At 37.8% G+C, this 22,402-nt stretch overlaps 1 protein-coding gene across 1 annotated transcript in view; it reads right to left on the reverse strand.

Moving 5' to 3' along the window:
* LOC115267620 (myrosinase 1-like) overlaps positions 1-22,402 on the reverse strand; it is a 37,375-nt gene that overhangs the window by 13,443 nt on the left and 1,530 nt on the right. Inside the window, exons 2-4 of the mRNA XM_029874761.2 lie at positions 9,205-9,439; positions 8,078-8,650; positions 7,701-8,012 (exon numbers count right to left, since the gene is read on the reverse strand). Of these exons, the coding sequence (XP_029730621.2) occupies positions 7,701-8,012; positions 8,078-8,650; positions 9,205-9,439 (1,120 nt within the window). The remainder of the gene's footprint in view (positions 1-7,700; positions 8,013-8,077; positions 8,651-9,204; positions 9,440-22,402) is intronic.

Raw genomic sequence — 22,402 nt, forward strand, 5'->3', positions numbered from 1 at the left:
TCTCAACTAGCTTCCTAGATCGGTTGCATGTCGAATACGGTCGAATACTTTTTGAACAAATTGGCAAATAAACTGTACAAATAGAGTAAACATTGTAAAATTGTAATTTAAACTAAAAGAGAATTATCACTTATAAGAAGTTTCTCCATACAAAAACGATACAATTTTGTTACAAATTAAAAAAAAATCAGTCGGTATACAATCAAACATAGCCCAAACAATCATACATACATAAAAATTGATTGATCTTAAAAAAAAAACAACTTTTTTTAATTTTGTCGTGAAATTTTGATTTCTGAAACATAGTGCAGAGATTCCTCCAGGAATTGCTTCAGGAATTCCTCCAGGGATTGTTTAAAGAACTCCTTCAGGGATACCTCAGGTATCGCTCCAGAAATTTCTCTAGGAATTCATCGAAAGATTTATTCAGAAATTTCTTTAGAGATCCCTCCCAGAATTACTCTAGGGAATATTTCAGAAATTTCTCCAGGAATTCACTCTGGGATTCCTCCAGGAATGTCTTAAAGTATTTTTAAGAATTCCTGCTTACTTCAGGTTTTTAATTCCTTCAGGGATCCCTTCAGAAAGAAACTCGAAAGAATAGCCTCTTTGTAAAAGAAGTAAATATCTCTGATGGGCGAGTTGGTAGTGTGGCCGCCAATAGTACAGTGCTACTGCCTACCATTCATTGATTAGGATATAATGATATCATGATCAGAGATTTTTCCTTCTTTTAAAGATAGGCTATTCTTTCGAGATGTATGCATTGCATATAGCACTAACAAAGCATTCAATTAGAATGGCTTAATGTACTATTGGTGGCCAGGGATGGAATGCTCCTCAGTTTGAGTGCAAGTGAGCGCGGTTTTAATATAAAAATGAGCTGCATTGTGCACATTTTCCATGCGGAATGCCATCTCTGTTGGTGGCCACACTACTAACTTTTCCATCAGAGATTTTTCCTTCTTTTTAAAAAGGCTATAAAGAATTTTTGGGTTTTGAGACTGTTTGTGATTGTAATTGAGTTTTGCTGATTTAAAAACTGGTGACCAATCTGGTAAATTTTATATCAAAGATTTTTCTTTCTTCTTAAACATGTTCGTTGGGAGTTCGGCGTTGCAGTCTAAAGTTCTCTGGTACGACCGTTTAGGACGAGTCCTAAATAGTCGTTCTAGAGAACATTAGACTGCAAAGCCGAACTCCCACCAATCGTTACATCCAAACAGTCGAACCCTCGAACATCCAAAATTAAACATGTTCTTCTTCTGAATGTAAAATGATATACTGGTCGGTTGTTACTGGTTTGAAAAGTACCGTCGTTGGGGGTGAGAATGGGTCAAAAATGCATACTTCCACATTCATAGTTCAATAACTTTTGCTTCTTTGCATTAAGAAGTCCTTTGCTCACTGGAATATGATCTTTGGTAAGGTATGCACAAATGATTAAAAATTATTTGGAATTCGTCAATTTTCCTTAAAACTACAAGTGTATGAAAATTGACCCATTCTCACCCCTTCGAGGGGGTGAGAAAAGGTCGAATTTGTTCCGTATTGATAACAAAGCAAGTTAATAAAATTCTAGTCAAGGTTGCTACTACAATAATATGTTATATGATGGTTAAAGCCTGTATCCGCAATAATTGGGACACAGAAGAACGACTGTAGCTCCGTAATGAATAGGTAAAATTGGCCAAATAATTGACTGAGAACTCTTTGGTGTATGCTTATTATTTGTGCCAAATTTCATAAAACCCGATGCATTACTTTTATCTGTGGATGAAAAACAAACAGACGTGATTTTAAGCATTTTGTACAGTCATGACCAATTTTCATTCACATAAAAGATGGTTCTTTTACTCTACAGTTCAAAGTCCTGTGTTGATAATTATGAAATTTTGTTAGCAGTTATGATAATTATAGAGACACTTTCTTGCAAAATTTCATCAACTTTGTTCAATTGGTTTGAAAGCTACTGATAGGGGTGAGTGTTTGTGAAAATTTTTAGTGTTTTTCATGTGCGATGTTTGCCTATTAATAACTTTTGAAATTCTTTGCCAATTTTCATGAAATTTTCAAAAAAGACAGTTGATTATTAGACCTGTTCACTTTGAAATTTTTTTCTTCGATTCTCCGTGACACATCAAATTATCAATCCGCATGCAAAAACAAGTCTTCAGTTCAAAATTGAGCCAAATTGATAAAGATTTAAAGGTGTACACCTCGTCCTTTTTTTACGTCCATGCTTGGCTAAGCGACAAAAAAATCTACCGCTAAGACAATGAGCGTTTTATATTTTTTAAAACATCTTCGTGATTGGGAGAAGTGTACAAAAATATAAAAATGTGCATTTTGAACATTATTTTGTAGGTAGAAATTTTTTTCGCTAAGCCAATAGTGGACGTAAAATAAGGTTTGGGTGTATCAATTCGATTTCGTGTTTTTTTAGCCGTTTTCACAGAAATTTACTCAGAAATTCACAAAATTACTCCGAAAAGGTGCCGGAGATACCGTTAGGGTATAGTTAGAACAATACTCTACAATTTTGCCGAAAATACTACGGTGTGTAAATTGCTTATTTCGAAGTTATTCAACAATTTTAGTTAAAAAATCACGAAAAAACACGATATTTTTACGTTTTTACATATAAAAGTCATGTAATTTTATATTATTTCACGTGACTAACTTAATTAGCTATTACTCCTTTATGTAACGAACATTTCGTCCATACATCGTTTTTGTGTAGGAATTCTTTTTCATTGACTAATTATCAAAAGTATGTCACATTGATACTAAAAATCGCACAGAGTTACCAGCACGAATTAAAACAAAGTTACCCATGATTAAGACGTCATGCCATCGTATTCTAATGTCTTTCGATTTAAGTATCAGAAATGGTGCAGATGATAAGGCTCGAGCCTGCGGATCAGAAGGTCCCAGGTTCAAGCTAAAATACATGATATTTTTTTCTTTCTTTGTAGCTGTTAAAATAATGAATCTGCCATGACTTACACGCAATCTCCCAAAAAAATAATGATCGGTACCTGCCAATTAAGCCCATCCCAGGACTAGCTATATAATTAGTTTACTTGTTGACAATAAATCGTGTCGACGAGATCAGCTGGGCGAAATATTGAGCATCTGTTTGATAACGATCAATTTAGCTAAAACAATTCAATACGATGATGGAACTGCTTCTGGATGCAACATTTTTCATTTTTCTGGATGCAACTGTGGGTGGAGCTTACTTCTATCTATCTACCCACAAATCAACACAACTACACGATGAAGGGAAACTTCATTCTTACTATGCACTCTACGGTTTCGAAACAAGGCTATGATGTCAAATTGCAGTGAGATGCAGTGGGTTCTACCCCGTTAGGCCGAATGCCGTTAGGCCGAATGTTGTTAGGCCGAATGCCGTTAGGCCGAAAGGGTCGTTAGGCCTAAAGGGTCGTTAGGCCGAATATGCCATTAGGCCGGATGGGTCGGGTCGCTAGGACGAACTGGTGACTAGGCCAAACGGGCTGTTAGGTTGAATGGTTTGCTTAGGTAACTCGATGGTAAAAAACTGTTTAAGGGCGGACGGGACGGTCGAGAAAATATCCGCCATTGCTCTGTTGCTACTAAGATGGTGATATTAGATTCTACTTCATATTTTGCAACAAAAACCTATCATTGTGTATGCTCACTTGCAGTGCATATGCTGATTGGTTTTCAGCATCTTCAGTGCGATAGGTCTCGAGATTACTATTTTCAAAATCGCGAGGCAAATTGTTAGAAAGAGAGGCAAGATAGGAAAAATAACACGGCGTCCCGTTTCACCTTAATGTTTGAGGGAAACGGTCTTCAACCTTGAAATTTTGGTTGGCTTTGAATGGTTAATTGAATGAACACACTAATAGTTTTTCGCGTTTAAAAGTTACACTGGGAACAAATTGAGAGTTCCAGTCCGAGCATGATTAACAAGATTAAGTGCAATTTAATCGAGTTCTTTTAAACTTAGAAAGAACAGCCTATGTTTAAAAGAAGGAAAAATCTTCGATGAAAAAGTTTTTTTAACTCTGTTGAGGGCTGTAACCTTCATAATGAGTAAAACATTGTAAACATAGTAAAAATAAAGCCTGCAAAAAATCTTTACTGCTACAGCAAATGAAATGTAATATGGTCTTAATTAGTATTGATTTGATAATAGCTTAAATTTATTTTACCAAATTAGGATGATAGGGTGTTATAATACACAGAACACCTAGATTAAGTTGAAGAATGTAAAAATTAATTGAGATACTAATAAAGATTATTAAAAAAAATTAATTTAATCTAGAAAGAGCAGCAGTAGACTACCGCCGTGAAACAGAACAGTTTAACTAGAAAGAGTTTAGAAGATGTAAAATATCAGATGAAAAAGTTGCTAGCTATAATACGTAAATGAGTAAAACAGCCTATGTTCAGAAGAAGAAGGAACTGTGATGAAAATGATTTTTTTATAATGAAAAAAGAACAGCCTATTTTCAAAAGAAGGAAACATTTCCGATGAAAAATTTAATAGCTGTTATGTTCATAGTGAGTATAACAGTTAGGCTAGAAGAAAAGCCTATGTACAGAAGAAGGAAAAACTCTTATGCAAAAATTGATGGCTGTAATACTTATAATGAGTAGAATAGTTAAACTAGAAAGAAAAGCCTATATTCAAAAGAAGGAAAAATCTCTGATGGAAAAATTAATTGCTGTAATGCTCATAGTTAGTTAAACACTCAAATTAGAGAGAGCAGCCTATGTTTAGAAGAATAAAAAATCTCCGATGAAAGATATAAAAGCTGTAATGCTTATAGTGAGTATAACTGTTAGAATAGAAGAAAGCCTATGTACATAAGAAGGAAATACTCTTATGAAAAAGTTTATGGCTGCAATACTTATAATGAGTGGAATAGTTAAACTAGAAAGAAAAGCCTATTTTCAAAAGAAGGAAAAATCTCCGATGAAAAATTTAAATGCTGTAATGCTCATAGTGAGTAGAACATTAAAACTACAAAGAACAGCCTATATTTAAAAGAAGGGCAAATCCCCGATGATAAATTTAATAGCTGAAATGCTATATTTGTTCTTAACCACTTATGCTGACAGCTTTGGGGCTGTCCATAAACCACGTGGTCATTTTTTTGGGACTTCTCAAACCACCCCCCCCCCCCCATGGTCATTACTCCATACAAAATTTTTTATTCGTCCATACAAAATGGTCATCGGCCGAACCCCCCCCCCCTCATGACCACGTGGTTTATGGACAGCCCCGAACCCCCCCCCCCATGGTCATTACTCCATACAAAATTTTTTATTCGTCCATACAAAATGGTCATCGGCCGAACCCCCCCCCCCCCCCCTCATGACCACGTGGTTTATGGACAGCCCCTTTTCGCTTTGCGCTGTTTTCTTTTTTGTATCCTGCTCATGGTAGAATGATAATAAGCACGATAAGCACGATGATGTTGATGCTTTTAGGTTAGGTATAATAGCCTTTTTGATTTATATTACATTCATTTGCAAGTAGTATATAGCGCATTTAGTTCACCACTGGGCTATCGCACTAGTTTTCACGAGTGCGAAAACGCTAATAAAAGTGCGCGATTGCATCAAATCAACTCGGTGTCTTCAGAGCACTTGTTCTCCATAGATTGAAGAAATAGTGCGCCGAAGACATCAACTTGATTTGATGCAATCGCGCACTTTTATTTACGTTTTCGCACTTATAAAGTCGCAGTTCGCAGTCCAGTAGTGAACTAAATGCGGTATATTTATGTTGACAATGTTGTTATGGATTCGGTTGAGAATCGAACAACTTTTTTTGAGAAAAATATTTTTGTTAATTTTGGATTGTTTACAACATACATCGGAAGTGACGAATATGATAGTACATCATTGAACGCACAGCTAGTCAAAACGTCGCTATTCGGTTTGGTGCTGGCGCCATAATACTGTATTGAATATCTTTATCCTGTCGATAGCTTTGGCTGTGCCCGTTCACCATAACTCTTTGTTTCTAACTAAAAATAAGCTTTTTCGAGATGCTATCTTATAAACCTTTTCTACTTCGCCTCCATTATTGATTTTCCCAGAAATCCCCAATGATGTCGACTTTTCTCATGTTTATTTCGTTTTGTGCAATATAAAACGTGACAACCTATTCGGCCCAATGACCCCTTCGGCCTAACGACTCTTTCGGCCTAACGGCATTCGGCCTAACGGCTTTCGGCCTAACGGCTTTCGGCCTAACGGCCTGCTCCCTCTCATGCTCAACCATCTGCACCAATTTGAAACTAATGCAGATAAGACAAAGAAGTGTAATGACGTTTTAATCATGGGTAACTTTGTTTTATTTTGTGCTGGCAACTCTGTACAATTTTTAGTATCAACGTGGCAAACTTTTGATAATTAATCAATGAAAACGAATTCCTACACCAAAATGATGTATGGACGAAATGTTCGTAACACATAGGAGCAATAGCTCATTATATTAGTCACGTAAAACAATGTAAAATAACATGACTTTTACATGAAAAATCGGAAAAATATTGTATTTTTCCGTGATTTTTTTAACGAAAATTGTTGAATAACTTTGAAATACGCAATTTAAACACCGTAGTGTCTTCGGCAAAGTTGTAGAGTGTTGTTTTAACTATATTTAACGGTATTTTCGGTACCTTTTCGGCGCAATTTTCTGGATATTGGAGTACATTTTCGTGAAAATGCTCAAAAAACACGAAATCGATTTGATACACCTCTAAACCTTTATCAATTTGGCTCATTTTTGGACTGAAGCCTTGTTTTTGCATGTGGATTGATAATTTGATATGACACGGGTAGGTAAAAAAAGTGAACAGGTCTATTGATTATGTGTGTATTATGCTTGGAATATTTGATGATTATTGATATAGTACTTTCAACAGTACAATCGAAACAATAAAGGGTGCTGACTATTTGCTGTCTGAGGTGCTAAAACCACGTTCAGTCCCAATACACGTTTCGACTATAAAATTGTTGATAGTTAATCGAATTTTTGAAATTTTGCCTATGCAACTAATGCAGATTGAGAAGTTTGTGTTCAACATTTCAGCCATTTCCTTTGCCAAATTTAAAAGTTTCAGCGCTGACAAGCAAAACTAGGGGCTGTACAAAATTCAATGGCGCTCATTCTACTCTTTCATTGCTACAACAAAAAGTACTGCACCGATTCACATGAAATTTTGTAGGTGAAATGAACACATCTTAAGATGTCATTAGGCCAAATTTGAGCAATTTTAATGTATATATTGCATAGCTGCAGCTGTACTTCGGTGTCCCGATTATTGCGGATACAGGCTTTATGAGTTTGAAATTCAAAAATGTGTGAATCAAGGTATCAATCCACCCAAAAATGTGATGTTCTATCGAACCTCAAAAGTGGCATTATTAATGTCTTGTTTTTATGCTTTTATCGAAGATTTATCAAAAGTTACCAATTACGCTAGAAACCTAATTTTTCGACAGGAACTGGCAACTACGAGTATGACACCATACAATTTTTGATTCGAAAATCGCAATATTTGATCAGATATTTCAAATAATGGTATGACCCAATCTCCTCCGTTTGACCCATTGTCACCCCCAACGACGGTAGCTACCAACATGCTTCGCTCCATGTTTTGAATACTCGGAAAAAATATACTTACATGCAACCACACCGACCCACTCTTGGGCCAACTCGGATCACTGGACTCCACCACTCCCATATCGTGGTTGTACGATGGCACCGGATACTTGGCGGAATTATTCCGATCGTTCTTAGTCACCAGCACCGTAGTGTACGAGTTGATACCGAAGAAATCGGCAGTCCCCCTGATCTTGTCCACCTCTTCCCGGGTGAAAGCCGGCAGACGTGACTTGGAGAATCCTTGCTGTTTGCTGAGTGCCGCCACTCGGTCGATCATAACCTGCGGATAGTCACCACTCTCGGAGAAGATGGGATGAGCGAACCAGCCGACCTAGATGTTGAAAAAAGTTATCATGCAATAGAAGTGTGAAGAAGAACAATGATCTAAAAACCCACATAGAACTGCATTGCTTGCTCGGAAGCTTCTTTGTCACTATCACTGTTTGTCAAGGGTTCTGGCCAAGAAACGTCGGTAGTTATCCCAATAGATCCATGCTGCTTAGGCTGAAACCGTCTCCTATACATGTGAACCACTTCTGCATGTGCCTTCAGCAGATTGTGTCCACAAAGATATGAAGGGATTCCGGGGAAATCCAAGGCCGGAGCCATAAAATCAATTCCGTAAGCTTGCTCGCAAACGTGCCACGGTTCATTGAAGGTGGTCCAGATTTTAACACGATCCCCGAACTGCTCAAATGCAACCCGCGCAAAGTCCTTGAAATATCCAATCATTTCCGGATTTGTCCAGCCACCCAGTTCCTGCAGTCGTTGTGGTAAATCCCAATGGTACAGCGTCACCATCGGCGTAATGTTGTACTTGTGCAGTTCATCGATCAACCGGCCGTAGTACCGGATGCCATTTTTGCTGACACTGTTTACGAACCCACTCGGAAGAATCCGAGGCCAGGACAGCGAGAACCGGTAGATGTCAACACCGAGCTCACGTACCATCTCTACGTCGCGCCGCCACTGAAATAAAAGTACCGCAAAACAAACTAATTAATCACAACTCATTAACTAAACCACCACAGCAGCAGTGCGGCACATGTTGGATCAGGTCGGTAAACGGTCAGGGCAAGCCAACTCGATTAGACTCAACCCGAGTGCACTCATAAATGCCCAATCAAGGTGTCGTCAATCTCAGCTGAGTGTAGAACATGTGAGTTTCCAAATGAGCTCACTTCAAGTCGCAATTTACTTAGTAGTGCGTTGTTGAACAATGTCTTGTAAACAAATATGTATAGAGTTCGAAAGAGCTATCATAACATATTTTATGGATTTATTAAATAAATGATTTTCAAGAAACGTTTCCAAATGCTCAATGTATACAAGTACAGTGAAGTAAATGGGAGGACGCTGAGGTTGTACTTAAGCATGCAAAAATAACTAGACATTCAAATAATGCATACGTAAGGAATTAATAAAAGTTTGGAAGAGAGCTGACATCTTTATTGCCATAACACAGAAATGTTTGATAGTTACTCAATAACTTCTTAAATTATAGACAACTGCTTGAAACTTACCTGATGATAACTATCAGCCGTCATGTCCCCATTGCTGCTATCTTCGATTTTCTCCGGAAACCGATGAGTCAAGCGATCCCAAATGGATTCTCCTTTGCCGCCTTCATTCCAACCGCCTTCGATCTGGTACGAGGAAGAACCCACTCCGAACCGGAAATCGTCGGGAAATCTCCTGGTGAGCTGGGCATTGGTATAGTTAGCCAACGATAGTAGTAGTAAACCAACTGAGATCAATCTGAAATTGAAAGACAGGCGACAACAACGTCAAGTGCGTGCAGTATTTACTTTTACGAGCTGATCTGCATGCGAAATAGCAGATTCGACTAATGATAATTCATCAGGCTGGGCAAAATCACGTTTAATGTATGCAACTCGAAGAGGGGGGACCAATTCATGGAAGTCAAATCAGCTTAGAGATTACCGGTTTCTACAATATTCAATGTGAATCGATAGTGAAAATTACACTGAGTAACTAACTGGAACAGGTGTGCGCACAAGGATCCGGAACTATCGCGTGAGATTTCAAATGAATTACAGTTTTATGCAAACGTCTTGAAAGAGATCTAATTGCAAGTATAATAAACGAGCGTGATATGCATAAGATTTTTTTTATACATCATATACCTATATTCTGAACTACAAAGCTTGTCCGAACAATTCTCTTTGAAGTTCGCCTTGTAGCAGCTTATTGAGTGTCTGAACTTAAATTTGCACTGTCAAGGAGAACAGTCAATGTTAATTTCGAAAACCCTACATAAACACTGCCTTTGATCACATAATTGTCTCATATTAATAGGAAAATCCAGCAAATATGAGATTGATATACGATCATAGTGCAACATATTTGAGGTCATCAAAAGCATACTCCATTTCGACCTCAGTTTCTAAAGGTACCTGTAAAAACTTGAAAAACAACTCAACTGAGTACCGCTCGCTGACTGTTTGCTCGGTGTTCGATCGCCGGATTAATTGTGTAATTTCCTATTTTCTTCACACTTTAAATCGTTTCAACTGTTGTGAATTCAAAATTGACTCTGTGACCCGACGGATTATTGTGGAATTGACGTGAAATTCGTATAATTCAGCCGGAATGATGAATTCAAATTCAAAGAAACATTGCAAGAGTTGCGCAATTTGCATATTCACGGAATTTTGAGGTGTTGTATGTGGTGGTCCGTGTGGCAACTCATTTCATATCTCCTGCATTGGCATGAGCAAAGAGCAACAACGTTCGGCTTCAGAAGGCCTAGTATGGCTTTGCGAAGAGTGCCTACCTGGTTTCAACGATTGGCGGCAAAATGCTAAGCAAAACACGACTACGTCTCTCGATACGACCGCAGTTCAATTGAATTTGACCGAATTAAAATGTCAAGTTTCGTTACTAATGGAAACTCTACAGCGAATCACCCCGCATGTTTCATCTCCTGCTATTCTGCACACAACGCCGATTGTATCTGATGTGCTGCCGAAAAAAACAAACGACAGAAGCAAAAATGAATCGGAACGTGGACACGTCGCGCAGTGTACGATGAAGGAAAAAAGTAGTGATGATGATCGTTCGTTCTCATTACTACTCACAAACATCGATTGCGACACTTCGGAGGATGACGTTCGGATATTGCTCTCTTCAAAAGGGACTCCAAGGCATCGATGTACCGTAAACCGGGGTCAAATTGATCTTCGGGTCGAAATTGATCACACGTTTTTCAGTTAGGTTTAGCATATTTTAAATAATTTCCTTTCAACTATCGTGCAGTTGGGAACCGATACTAAACGATATTTGCTTGGAAACTATTTGAACTATGTTTTATCTAATGGAAAATCGTCTGATCAATTTCGACCCGGAGATCAATTTGACCCCGGTTTACGGTACATCGATGCCTTGGAGTCCCTTTTGAAGAGAGCATTAAAGTTGTAAAACTTGTTTCGAATTGCATGGACTATAGCTTATTAGATTATATATCGTTCAAAATTATGTTGAAATCTAAATATAAGAACATGGCCATGCTTCCATCAACTTGGCCGTCTGGTATAAGATTTAGAGAATTTCGTTGTCGCACTACCGAAACATGGAAACCATTGAAGTGATAATGTTTAATATGTATTATGTTTGTATAATGCCGATAATATTGTTCATGTTGATGTTACTGCAATTGAGTTTATATTGTTATGTTTGTGTTTAATTGAATTGTGAGATTGTAATGATGTAAATGTTGTAAACGAAATAATGTTGAAGAATTTCAAATTGTTTATATGAAATAGCATTATTTAATCAGTCTGTACAACACTGTATGTTGAAGACGTAGGAAATAAATAAACTAAACAAATTTGGGATTTTGTTAGTTTTCTTCGAAATTTTGTTTTATGCCACCAGAAAGGTTTTTGCTATGATTTTTTTTATACGATTATAACTTAAATTTCTATACAGCAAATTAAAAACAAATTTTGATATTGTGATATTACAAATTATGATAACTCAGGTTGCTTTCGTTTTGGCCTTTTTAACGGTTAAAACATCAAAAATGAGAGCAGAAAAATGTTCCCAAAACAGCAAGCTGAAAACAATTCTTGCTATCAGTGATAGCCAGTTGATAACTGTTTTTGTTATCAGTACCTACGAAAAAATGGAAAAATCGTTAAATATAGTGGTTTTTCGATTGATATGAAATCCTAAATGCCAAAGATAGTTAGTTACACTAATGGAAAATCCTTAGAGTTATTGTATAAGGTTGCCTAGGAGTTTTGAAATAACTTAAAAACTTGTTTTTTTTTTATAATAGTTTGAAGTGACAGCAAAACGAAATCTAAATTTGAAATCAAATTGAATCAAGACAAACTGATATCAAAATGTGTTATCAATTTGATGCTGAATACAAATCGGGTTTTCGATTTGCTATCATTTTGTTGTTAGACTCTGCTCGGGAAGCCGTACTTCAGACCCAAATTCAGCTGTCATTGTGTTCAGCCACTGACACTATTGACCAGCCAAAGATTAGCTAATACTTTCACTGTTAGGCATTCATTGTTGGGAAGGGAGGAATTTTTAACCTCAAGTAGTACACATGTTACAGAAGAGTCACGCAGCGAGTCCAATTGAAGAAATGCTAACATGGGGTTAGAATAACATAACAATAGCTCATGTGCACCCAAAAACTGCGCAGCGTGACTCTTCTATGAGATGTGCGCTACTTGGGAAGGGAAATCAAGGAAAATCATCGATCGAATCCCTGCAGAAATTCCTAAAGAAATATTAAGAGAAATCGATGAAGGGATTCCGTAAGGAATTGCAAACGGAATTCCGGGAAGAATTCCATATGGAACCCATGACAGAATAATCCTGGAGTAATCCCTGACGTAATTTTAGGAGACACCCTCAAGAAATGAATTAATGCAGAAAAAAGTCCCGGAGGAAATTGTCGAAGTAGTCCAAAAAAAAAAAATGAAAAAAAATTCTTCATTAAAGAATCTCGGGAGAAATCAATAAAAAGATCACTGCAGAAATCTCTAAAGAAATCCAGGAGAAATTTCTTATCTTAGGGAAATTGAGAGAATTTTCTAATGAAATATGGATTTCTAATAAATTACTAAAGTAATCATATGCGAAATCAATGAAGCAATACTAAATGGTTCACGCGATTAACACCTGAAAGAATGTCGGAAGGAGTACCTGGATAAATCTCTAGAGGAATTCCCGGAAAAGCCTTGGATGGATCCCTTTATGATTCTTAAGTGACATTCCTAAATGAAACCCGGTAAAAATAAATGACGAAATCCCGGGATATATCAATGCAAAAATTCTGAGAATAAATCCTAACACAATCCCGGAAAATCCTGAAAGAATTTCGAGGTAAATCCTTCAAGGAATCTCAGGAGAATTGATTAAAGAATCTCAGGAATAACTCCCAACATAACGCCAGAAAAAAATCTTGATAAATTCCTTGACAAAATCCTGTAGGAATCCCTGCACAAATCGCACAATTCTCTAAAGGAATCCTACCTGCAGCAATCCCGGAAGGTATACCTGAAAGAATCTTGGGAGGAGTACTAAAAACTATACCGTAATCCGGGGTCAAATTGATCACTTTAAAACAACTTTTGCGGATAACATCAGTGCCTGTTCAAATATTGCCAAAAGAATTTATGTAAAACCAGTAGCCAGTGGATTTCCATGGAACCATGTGACAGAATTTTGTTCAACAAATTTAAACTTTAAGTTAAGGAACTCCAAATATCAAAATATTGGAAATGCCACTTTGGGGCGAAATTGATCAGTATACAATTAAGCATCGGTTGGAAAGGAAAATTTCCCTCACCGCTTAATTTTGCTCTTCTTAAAACGAATAACGTGCTTAAAATCTTACAACTACTGAATTTAATACTTTAAATGCAAAATTAAATTTTGAAATTTTCCACTTAGACGTCTAAAGGTAGGCAATTTCATTTGAAATAAGTGATTTCTATCACAATAAATGATTATTTCTTCATAAAATGAACTTTTTATAACTATTCCATGTTCTAGTTAGCTGCATAACACCCCAAACAAGGCTCCACAAAAATGTTAAAACAGAGAATTTACGGGAAATCCTATTACCTAGCGATTGATTGTTTAGTAGCAATGATTTCAGCTAAATGAGAAATGCATTGCAAATTCTTTGAAAAATAAGGCAAAACTAACTTTTTTCTAAAAAAAAACTTAAAATCTGCCCTCATCTCTAGACATCTACAAATCAGATGACGTAAAAAATTTAAGATCATTACGACGCTTAAGAGTTCCTAGTATGGGATTACAATGTAGTACCCGAGTGATCCATTTCACCCCGCTGATCAATTTGACCCCGGTTTACAGTACTTAGTCTAAGATAAACTATAAATAGTATACATCACAGGCTGTACAGACTGAACATAACTTACACTACACAACGAACAACATATACGACACCCAGTTGTCCAATGAATAATTTTCCGTTCGACGATATGTTTACTGCGACTGGAGGGGGAATCGAACCCCCACACCGTAGCTTACAATACGCTTGAACGACAGACGCCGCTAAACGTCTCTAATAAAATGAATTCTAATAATGTTTGTTTTACATAAAAATCAACGCATTTAAAAAGCCTAGTAACAAAAACGATACAATTGTAAAGAAAAGTGATAATAGTGAGAGTTCAATTGTAAAAATAAAAATAATTGCGCTATAAAATATAAAAATATATCGTAATTAAAGCATTAAAGCTGCTCATTTGGGCAGTCAATTAAACACACCATAATAAATTAAAAATGTCCATACATAATTCAAAACTAATAAATAAATAGGGGTGGAAGCAATAATAAAAGATGCATAAATAAATCAATTTCCCATGAATGATTGATTTTCAAGCAATAATGTCCGAATTTCCACCAATAAATCAACAATTGCAATAAAAGACTATTTTTTTTTTTTCAACAAAAAAAAATCGAACACACTACATCATAGAACTATGTTAGAAAAACTGACATTATTTTATTGCTCGAAAATCAATTATTCAAGCTAGTGGTAGCCTGTCTTGGCGAAGAACGGTCGATAAACTAGATAAAGGTTTAAACTGACAGCACACGAAGACCGAATGCCATGGAAAGCCTGGCGAATAAGTCGACCATGCAATCAAAGCAGTGGTGTCTGATAATGCTTATCAAACTGTGTGCCATATAACTTGAGTCGGATAAAACTGGTGGCTATCTTCACTTGGAGCTTCTGTAATGTAATGCACTTTTTATCTTTCTTGTCAAACAAACCAAGCCGAGTAGTCGAATATGATATTTCACGTCGACATATTTTTGAATCGTTTTGACCAAACATGTAAGTCAATTTTGACTCCACATTTTGTCGAACATACAATCAATTTTTCTGCGTGTTGATTTTTTTTTTTTCAACTTGTTGCGATGCAACTGCTGAAGTCGTAGAAAAATACAAATCAACTTATTAACAGCATGACTTCATCACAATAAGAGAAAAAATATAATGTGTTAAGCGTACATATATTATTAGCAGTGTATGCAGAATACAGCGCACAAGCGAAAAACAAGCAACAAAGAAGGCGTGGCAACAACGCTTTGTTTAATTAATTGTTTAATTATTTATTTATTTATTTTTTGATTATAGATTAATGACAAAGATCGCTCCCAAGATTGTTCACAACCACGGCATACAAGATCACAAGGCAGGCTAGTTACCAATGTAAACATCAAATTTAGACGTAAACATGTGACGTCGTTTTAACGGCCTTCTACGCTGATCAAATATATGTTGAGTATTGCGCATTTCGCAGTTAAAAGTACGATGAGGAAGTGCGGAATCTCAAATAAAAGTGCGATTTGTTGTCAGATCGTTTCGGTGTCTTCACCGCACTTATTCATTAACTCATGATGAATAAGTGTGGTGAAGACACCGGAACGACTTGATGCAATTCCGCACTCTGTCGCAGTCCAGTTAGCAATGCAATAAACTATACCAGATTTTTTTTTGTTTACGCCTTTGAACAATTTGAAATACGTCATCAAAAAACTGTCAGATTTCCGGAATGTTTCACCTTCTAAAAATTGTACACCGTGATTCACAACAAAAACGGTAGGAATATTCGATCCCGATCAACGATCAAGGTGTATTAAATATTAAATTAAATTAAAAAATAAATATTAATTATTATTACTTTAAAAAATTGTTGCGCGCTCTTCATGAGTGCTTTTTGCATTATTTTTTAACTGAAACACGGCTGTTCGAGTCCGTATGAATTTGATAATCAATATTAACTTCTTTTCTCGATCAGCCTAGATAGCTGTGTAGTGTCGGTAGCGATTGTCTCAATTGGCTAAGAATAACACTACGGACCACCTGTTCCGGGGTAAGAGTTCACCAACAGGTGACCCCTAATTCATGGTGTGATGCGGCTTCATGCTTACCGTGCCTAGGAATGAATGGCTAGGGGGGTCTAATAAAAACCTAACCGCTAACGGAGCCTGTGGAGTACCAGGGCGCCCTCCACAGTATGTAGCCCTTACTGCGCTAACCGGAGCAATGGTGCAGTGGACCTTGTGTTTCTCCGAGACAATCAGCTGCCCTTCTTCAGTCTCACTTGAGGCTAAATAAGGGCGGGATTATGAAGATGTTGTTAATTAGTTTATATTTTCACCTATATGGTTTCGCATTATGCGATTTACACAGTGTATTCTGTGTTTCCTCGCCTTTGGCGTTTTCCAATCGATACCGATTTGGTTTTATTGTTGCTGTTCTTTGTTGTGCTGTTGTTGCGAAGAGTTTAATCTTACCTAGTTTGGGTAGTGGCTATGGTTAGGATAGCTCAGATCAATCTTCAGCATAAAAGAACAGCAACGATCAATCTTTGCAGACTTATGCAAAATGGTACAGCTCAAGTGGCCTTGGTACAAGAACCATACTTTCGTAAGGGAAATTTCTATCTAGGAAACCTTGTGAACCCGGTTTTTGCTACTTTCAGTAAACATGAAATGGCAAACTCGCGTGTCATGCCTCGAGCCTGTGTGCTTGTCAACAACGCAATAGTTACTACACTTATCTCTGAATTATCCACCAGAGTATGTGCTATCACAATTGATGTATCTGTTGGAAATCTCAACAGGAAATACGTCTATTGTTCGGTTTATTTACCGCATGATGAACCATCCCCTACGGATGCTTTCAAACAAGTCATCGCATACTGTACTTCAAAAGACCTTCCGCTAATTGTTGGCAGTGATGCTAATGCTCACCATATCATCTGGGGCAGCTCAGACATTAACTTGAGAGGCTCCAGTTTGATGGAGTGCTTAAGTAGTACAGATCTTGCTTTACTTAACATAGGCAACCGCCCAACCTTCATGGTATCTGCTAGAGAGGAAGTGTTAGATGTAACGCATTGCTCTAGCAGAATTAGTCACGAGCTGACCAATTGGCATGTGTCAGATGAAGAATCTTTATCTGACCATCGCTATATCTTTTTTGAACATTTAAATGTTACTTCGCAAACATTGCGTTTCAGGAATCCTCGGTCAACAAACTGGGATCTTTTTACTGTTTTGGTAGCGACCAAATTTCATGGATACTCACCATCCATTGACACTCCAAGTGATTTAGATGCTGCCGTTGATACTACAACGACCTTCATCATAGAATCTTTTGAAGAAACATGCCTCCTACGGTCTGTGAAGATCACAAGAGGAACCCCTTGGTGGAACTCTGATCTGGCGAAACTCAGGAAACAATGTACAAAGAATTGGAACAGACGCGTTCGGCTGGTTCGGAGGCTTTCAGGTCGGCTCACAAGGTCTACAGGAAAGCTCTCCGGTCTGCTGAACGGTCCGGCTGGAAAAACCTTTGTACAAATGTTTCCAGCTTGAGTGAAGTCAGTCGGTTAAACAAAATCCTTGCGAAATCTAAGGATTTCCGGGTGAACGAACTTCGTTTGCCAAATGGCGATCTGACTTCCTCTGATGAAGAAGTTCTGGAATGCTTATTCAGCACACACTTCCCTGGATGTGTGGATATTACATCTTCGGATGAACCTGATGTCTTTTCTTGTAGTTATGATTCTTTAGCTTTGGCTAGGAGTATTGTAACTATAGAATCGATTGAATGGGCTCTTAATAGCTTTGCTCCTTTCAAATCTCCTGGGGCAGATGGGATTTATCCTATTTTGCTTCAGAAGGGATTTTATTATTTCAAACATGTTTTGAAAAAACTACTTGTTTGCAGTTTTGCTACAGGATATATTCCCAAATCCTAGCGAGATATTACTGTAAAGTTTATTCCAAAAGCGGGTCGTGCGTCGTATGAAGAAGCAAAGAGTTTCAGACCTATCAGTTTGACCTCTTTTCTGCTGAAATGCTTAGAACGCATTGTGGATCATCACATCCGTGATGTTCATCTGGCCAACGTGCCTCTTCATGTGAACCAACATGTCTACCAATCTGGTAAGTCCACTGTGACTCTTTTACACAAGGTTGTTTACGATATCGAGAAAGCATTCGCTCAAACGCAGTCTCGTCTGGGTGTTTTCATAGATATCGAGGGTGCTTTTGAGAACGTGCCTTTCGATGTCATATTGGAAGCCGCACGGAGTCATGGTATATCTCCAATGATTTCCAATTGGATTCACCAAATGCTCAAAAACCGACATCTTCTCGACATTGCGTCAAGCGGCGATTAGGAAATTGAGTGTTTGTGGATGCCCCCAAGGGGGAGTCTCATCACCGCTTTTGTGGAATCTCGTAGCAGATACGATTTTGAGGCAACTCAATAATAGCGGTTTTCCAACTTATGGTTTTGCCGACGACTATCTAACATTGTTAGTTGGTATGTGCATCAGCACCCTTTTCGACCTGATGCAAAGCGCCCTTTAGGTAGTTGAGGGTTGGTGTCGCCAATATGGCCTTTCGGTTAATCCGAGTAAAACATCTATTGTTCTTTTCACGAAAAGGCGAAACCGTAATGGCGTTCGACCTTTGCGTCGTTTTGATTCTGAAATCGATGTGACTGAACAGGTAAAGTACGTTGGAGTTTTTCTTGATTCCAAGCTTTCCTGGACACCTCACATTGAGTTCAGAATGAAGAAAGCTTGTATGGCCTTTGGGCAATGCCGGCGTACTTTTGGTACAACTTGAAGTCTAAAACCCAAGTATATCAAATGGATTTACACAACTGTGGTTCGGCCTATATTGGCTCATGAATGTCTTGTGTGGTGACAAAAGGGCGAAGTGAGAACGGTTCAATCAAAATTAGGCCATCCAAAGGGTGTTCTTAATGGCGATGTCTGGAGCGTTCTCTTCAACTCCCACGGCAGCGCTCGAAGTTCTCTTTGACGTTGCCCCGCTACACATTCATCTCAAACAAGCAGCACTTTCTAGCACTTACCGGTTACGGGTACTCGGTCTACTAGAGGAAACTCCTGTGAACCGCACATCAACACACCTCGTTGTTTTCACTTTTGGTGAATTGGGACAAAATTGTTCATGCTCCAAGTGATCTTACAATTGCTTGTAATTTTCCATATATGTAGTACATTTTCCACGAAATTCCCGTCCCGGGAAGAGTGGACATCTGGTTATCTGGAAAGAAGTATTTCAGACGGCATCGTATGATACACTGATGGCTCCCTTCTCGAAGGTCGAGCAGGTCTGGTGTTTATTCTCGTGAGTTAAGGCTGCACCGTTTTTCAGGCCGAAATCTTTGCTCTTATGTGTGGAGTGCAATCAGCACTTCAACAGCACGTGATGGGCAAAGTAATATACTTCAGTTCAGATAGCCAGGCTGCTATTAAAGCACTTGCTTCGGCCAACTCCAGGTCGAAGATAGTTATCGCTTGTCGAACTCAAATCGAGGAGCTGAATTCAGCAAACGCTGTTCACCTTCTATGGGTACCTGGTCATTCTTCCATCGCTGGAAATGAATTGGCTGATGAGTTAGCTCGCACTGGAGCATCACATGACCTCTTTGGCCCTGAGCCAGCTATTCCGATATCGAAGTGTTGGGTAAAGCTTCAAATTCACACCTGGACTGCTACTCAACACAGACAATACTGGAATAGTTTCGAGTCATGTCGTCAAACCAAATTGTATTGTACTGAGCCATCTCCAAGGGTGGCGAAGTATCTTACAAATCTGTCAAAGTAGAATAGCAGCATTCTGGTCAAAGCATTGACTGGCCACTGCCGACTCAGCTATCACATGGCGAATATTCAGCAAGCTGATACATTTGCATTTGATAGCTGTGAATCCGATTATGGAACTTCGTATCATTTGATATGTAACTGTCCAGTTTTTGCGCAACTGCGTTTCGGAGTATTCGGTAAACACTTATTAAGCTTCCAGGACGCGCGCCATCGAGCAACCGAAACTGCACCGCGAGCACGTTATATACAACGAGCGAGGTTTTTTGGTGGTGTTGTACTTTTTACAACAGCGCGCGCGCTGAAGGGTTAAGTGAAACTGACTTCAGAGACCTGAACATTCAGGATATTCTGTTGTTCTTAACCCGCTGTGGTAAAGAGCTAAAGGCTCTCTTTCGCTTTATGCGTTATTACAGTGCCCTTTTCAGGGCGCTGTTTGAACCCATTGTGGTACGCTTGTGCGTTAGTACCCTCTTTCAGGGTATTTTTCCTATTTCCCTACCTGTCCCAATCCCCATCCAAATCCAAATAAGCCAAAAAGAATTAAAATTGAATGAAAGATGGCAAAGTTATCAACAAATCCCATTTCTATGTTTTGCGATAGTGACCCCAAACTTTTGGCCGATACATCATTTTGAGGGGTGACCTTAAACTTTTGGTCGATGACATCAAGAGTTAATTTACTTTATAACTTTTTTCCTAGAGTTTTTAGCCAAGTTCGGTAAAAATCAGTCGAAAGCTAATAGAAAATAGGTTATATAAACGCTCTTATCTTAAAATTTTGTCGACGCAATTTCCAGCGACACTGCCGTAAGTTTATATTCATTTTTTTTAGAAAATCTTGCAACTTTAGCATAAGTTTACAAAGAAACATTTTTGAAAATTTTCATTTAAATCATGTTCAATATAACTTTGACTTATTATCTTTTGAATGAGATCTAGGCTTTTAAAATCGGACGCAAATTGACGGAGATATGGGCCTAAAAAATGACATGTTTTTGAGGGGGTGACCCAAACTTTCGATCGGGAGTGTATCTCAAATATTTTATTTTTTTTTTAAAGTTTCGAAGTTTTTTATTTTTCTAAAGATTTGACAAAAGTTAGATGTTAAGCTGTAGTTGAAACCTTCAATAACTGTTTAAAATGTGTACACAAGAAATCCATAGATAAATTTACTGATGATGGTTCAAAAAATCTCAATAAACTGTGTCAATTGTTCATTAAACTTCTGGTAGTACAACCAAAAACCCATCCTAATGGAAAAGCTGGCTACGGCCTTGCTTGTAATGCTTCTTATACTTACTGTTTTGTGAGAGTTTCTACAATCATTACGATGCCAAACAAACTATTTAAAGTGCAGCGAGCTCAATTACACACTACCCGAGCAAAGACGGATAACAAAATGATAACAAGTTCTGTTACCTGGTTATCATTTGTTTGATAATTGAGTTTGATATCATTTAGGTTGAATTAAGAGCCAACATAACAAAAATGATCTCAGATTTACTTCTCGAATACCAAAATGATAAGAAGTATGATTATCATTGAGTTCAAGTTGATAACTAATTGTGTTATACAATATTTTGTTCAACATTACATTTAGTTATCAACATGAAAAACTACAGCTGATTGATAACTGGTTTTGTTATCAATTAGTTATCATTCAGTGCTATTTTGCCGACCAAAACAGTAAAAATCTGCTGTACCGACATCATCACCTATTGAATAAAAGTCTTACAATTTACAACCAATGTTTTCAACTTTTGCGCCCAGGCGGGACTTGAATCCTGATCGAGTGATTGTCGGTCGCAGCCGATAGCCCCTATACCAACGGGACTCATTGAGAGTGAGAGTAATGAAAGGCTACGCTATCGTACTACAGTCTCATTGAAGGTGGACAGCAGAATCTATTTTTAGAATCGAGCTTCATCAGACTCTCAGTTAGGGAAAGCTTTGAAATATGCGTTTGGAAACCGATAATATATTTTGTTATCATTTAGTATTTTGAAGTTATCGCGATAGACCAAAATTATCGATAACTAAATTTGTTATCATCTGGTTATCATCAATCGAAAAAGATGATAACAAAAATAACAAAATGATAACACTGATAACACAGTTTATTATCATAGTGATATCACTTTGTTATCCGCCTTTGCTCGGGTATATAACACAGGATGTCCATACAATTCTCCACCTGAAAATACTTCAGTCCATTAATCCAATTCACTGGATAGACATTCCAAAGTTTCATCAACTGGCTGCTCGAACTATGAGCCATTTTGCGAAACGACAACATTGTTGATGATGATATTGATATTCATGTGTTAGGACGCCACCTCCTGTCATGTTTTCATTCATAAAATCGGCATGTAAAATGGACTATAGGCCCTCATTCAAGACAAAGGTTGCCAAATTAGTCCGATGGTCAATCCATTCTGTTTTAATCCCTAAATTAATTTCGTGATTTCCGGTTGGACTGCCTGGTTGACGACTACAGCAGAGCTAAAAACTGGGGAAGCCCATTCGACTTTCGGTGGAT

This window comes from Aedes albopictus, chromosome 2, assembly GCF_035046485.1.
Source record: "Aedes albopictus strain Foshan chromosome 2, AalbF5, whole genome shotgun sequence".
NCBI lineage: Eukaryota > Metazoa > Arthropoda > Insecta > Diptera > Culicidae > Aedes > Aedes albopictus.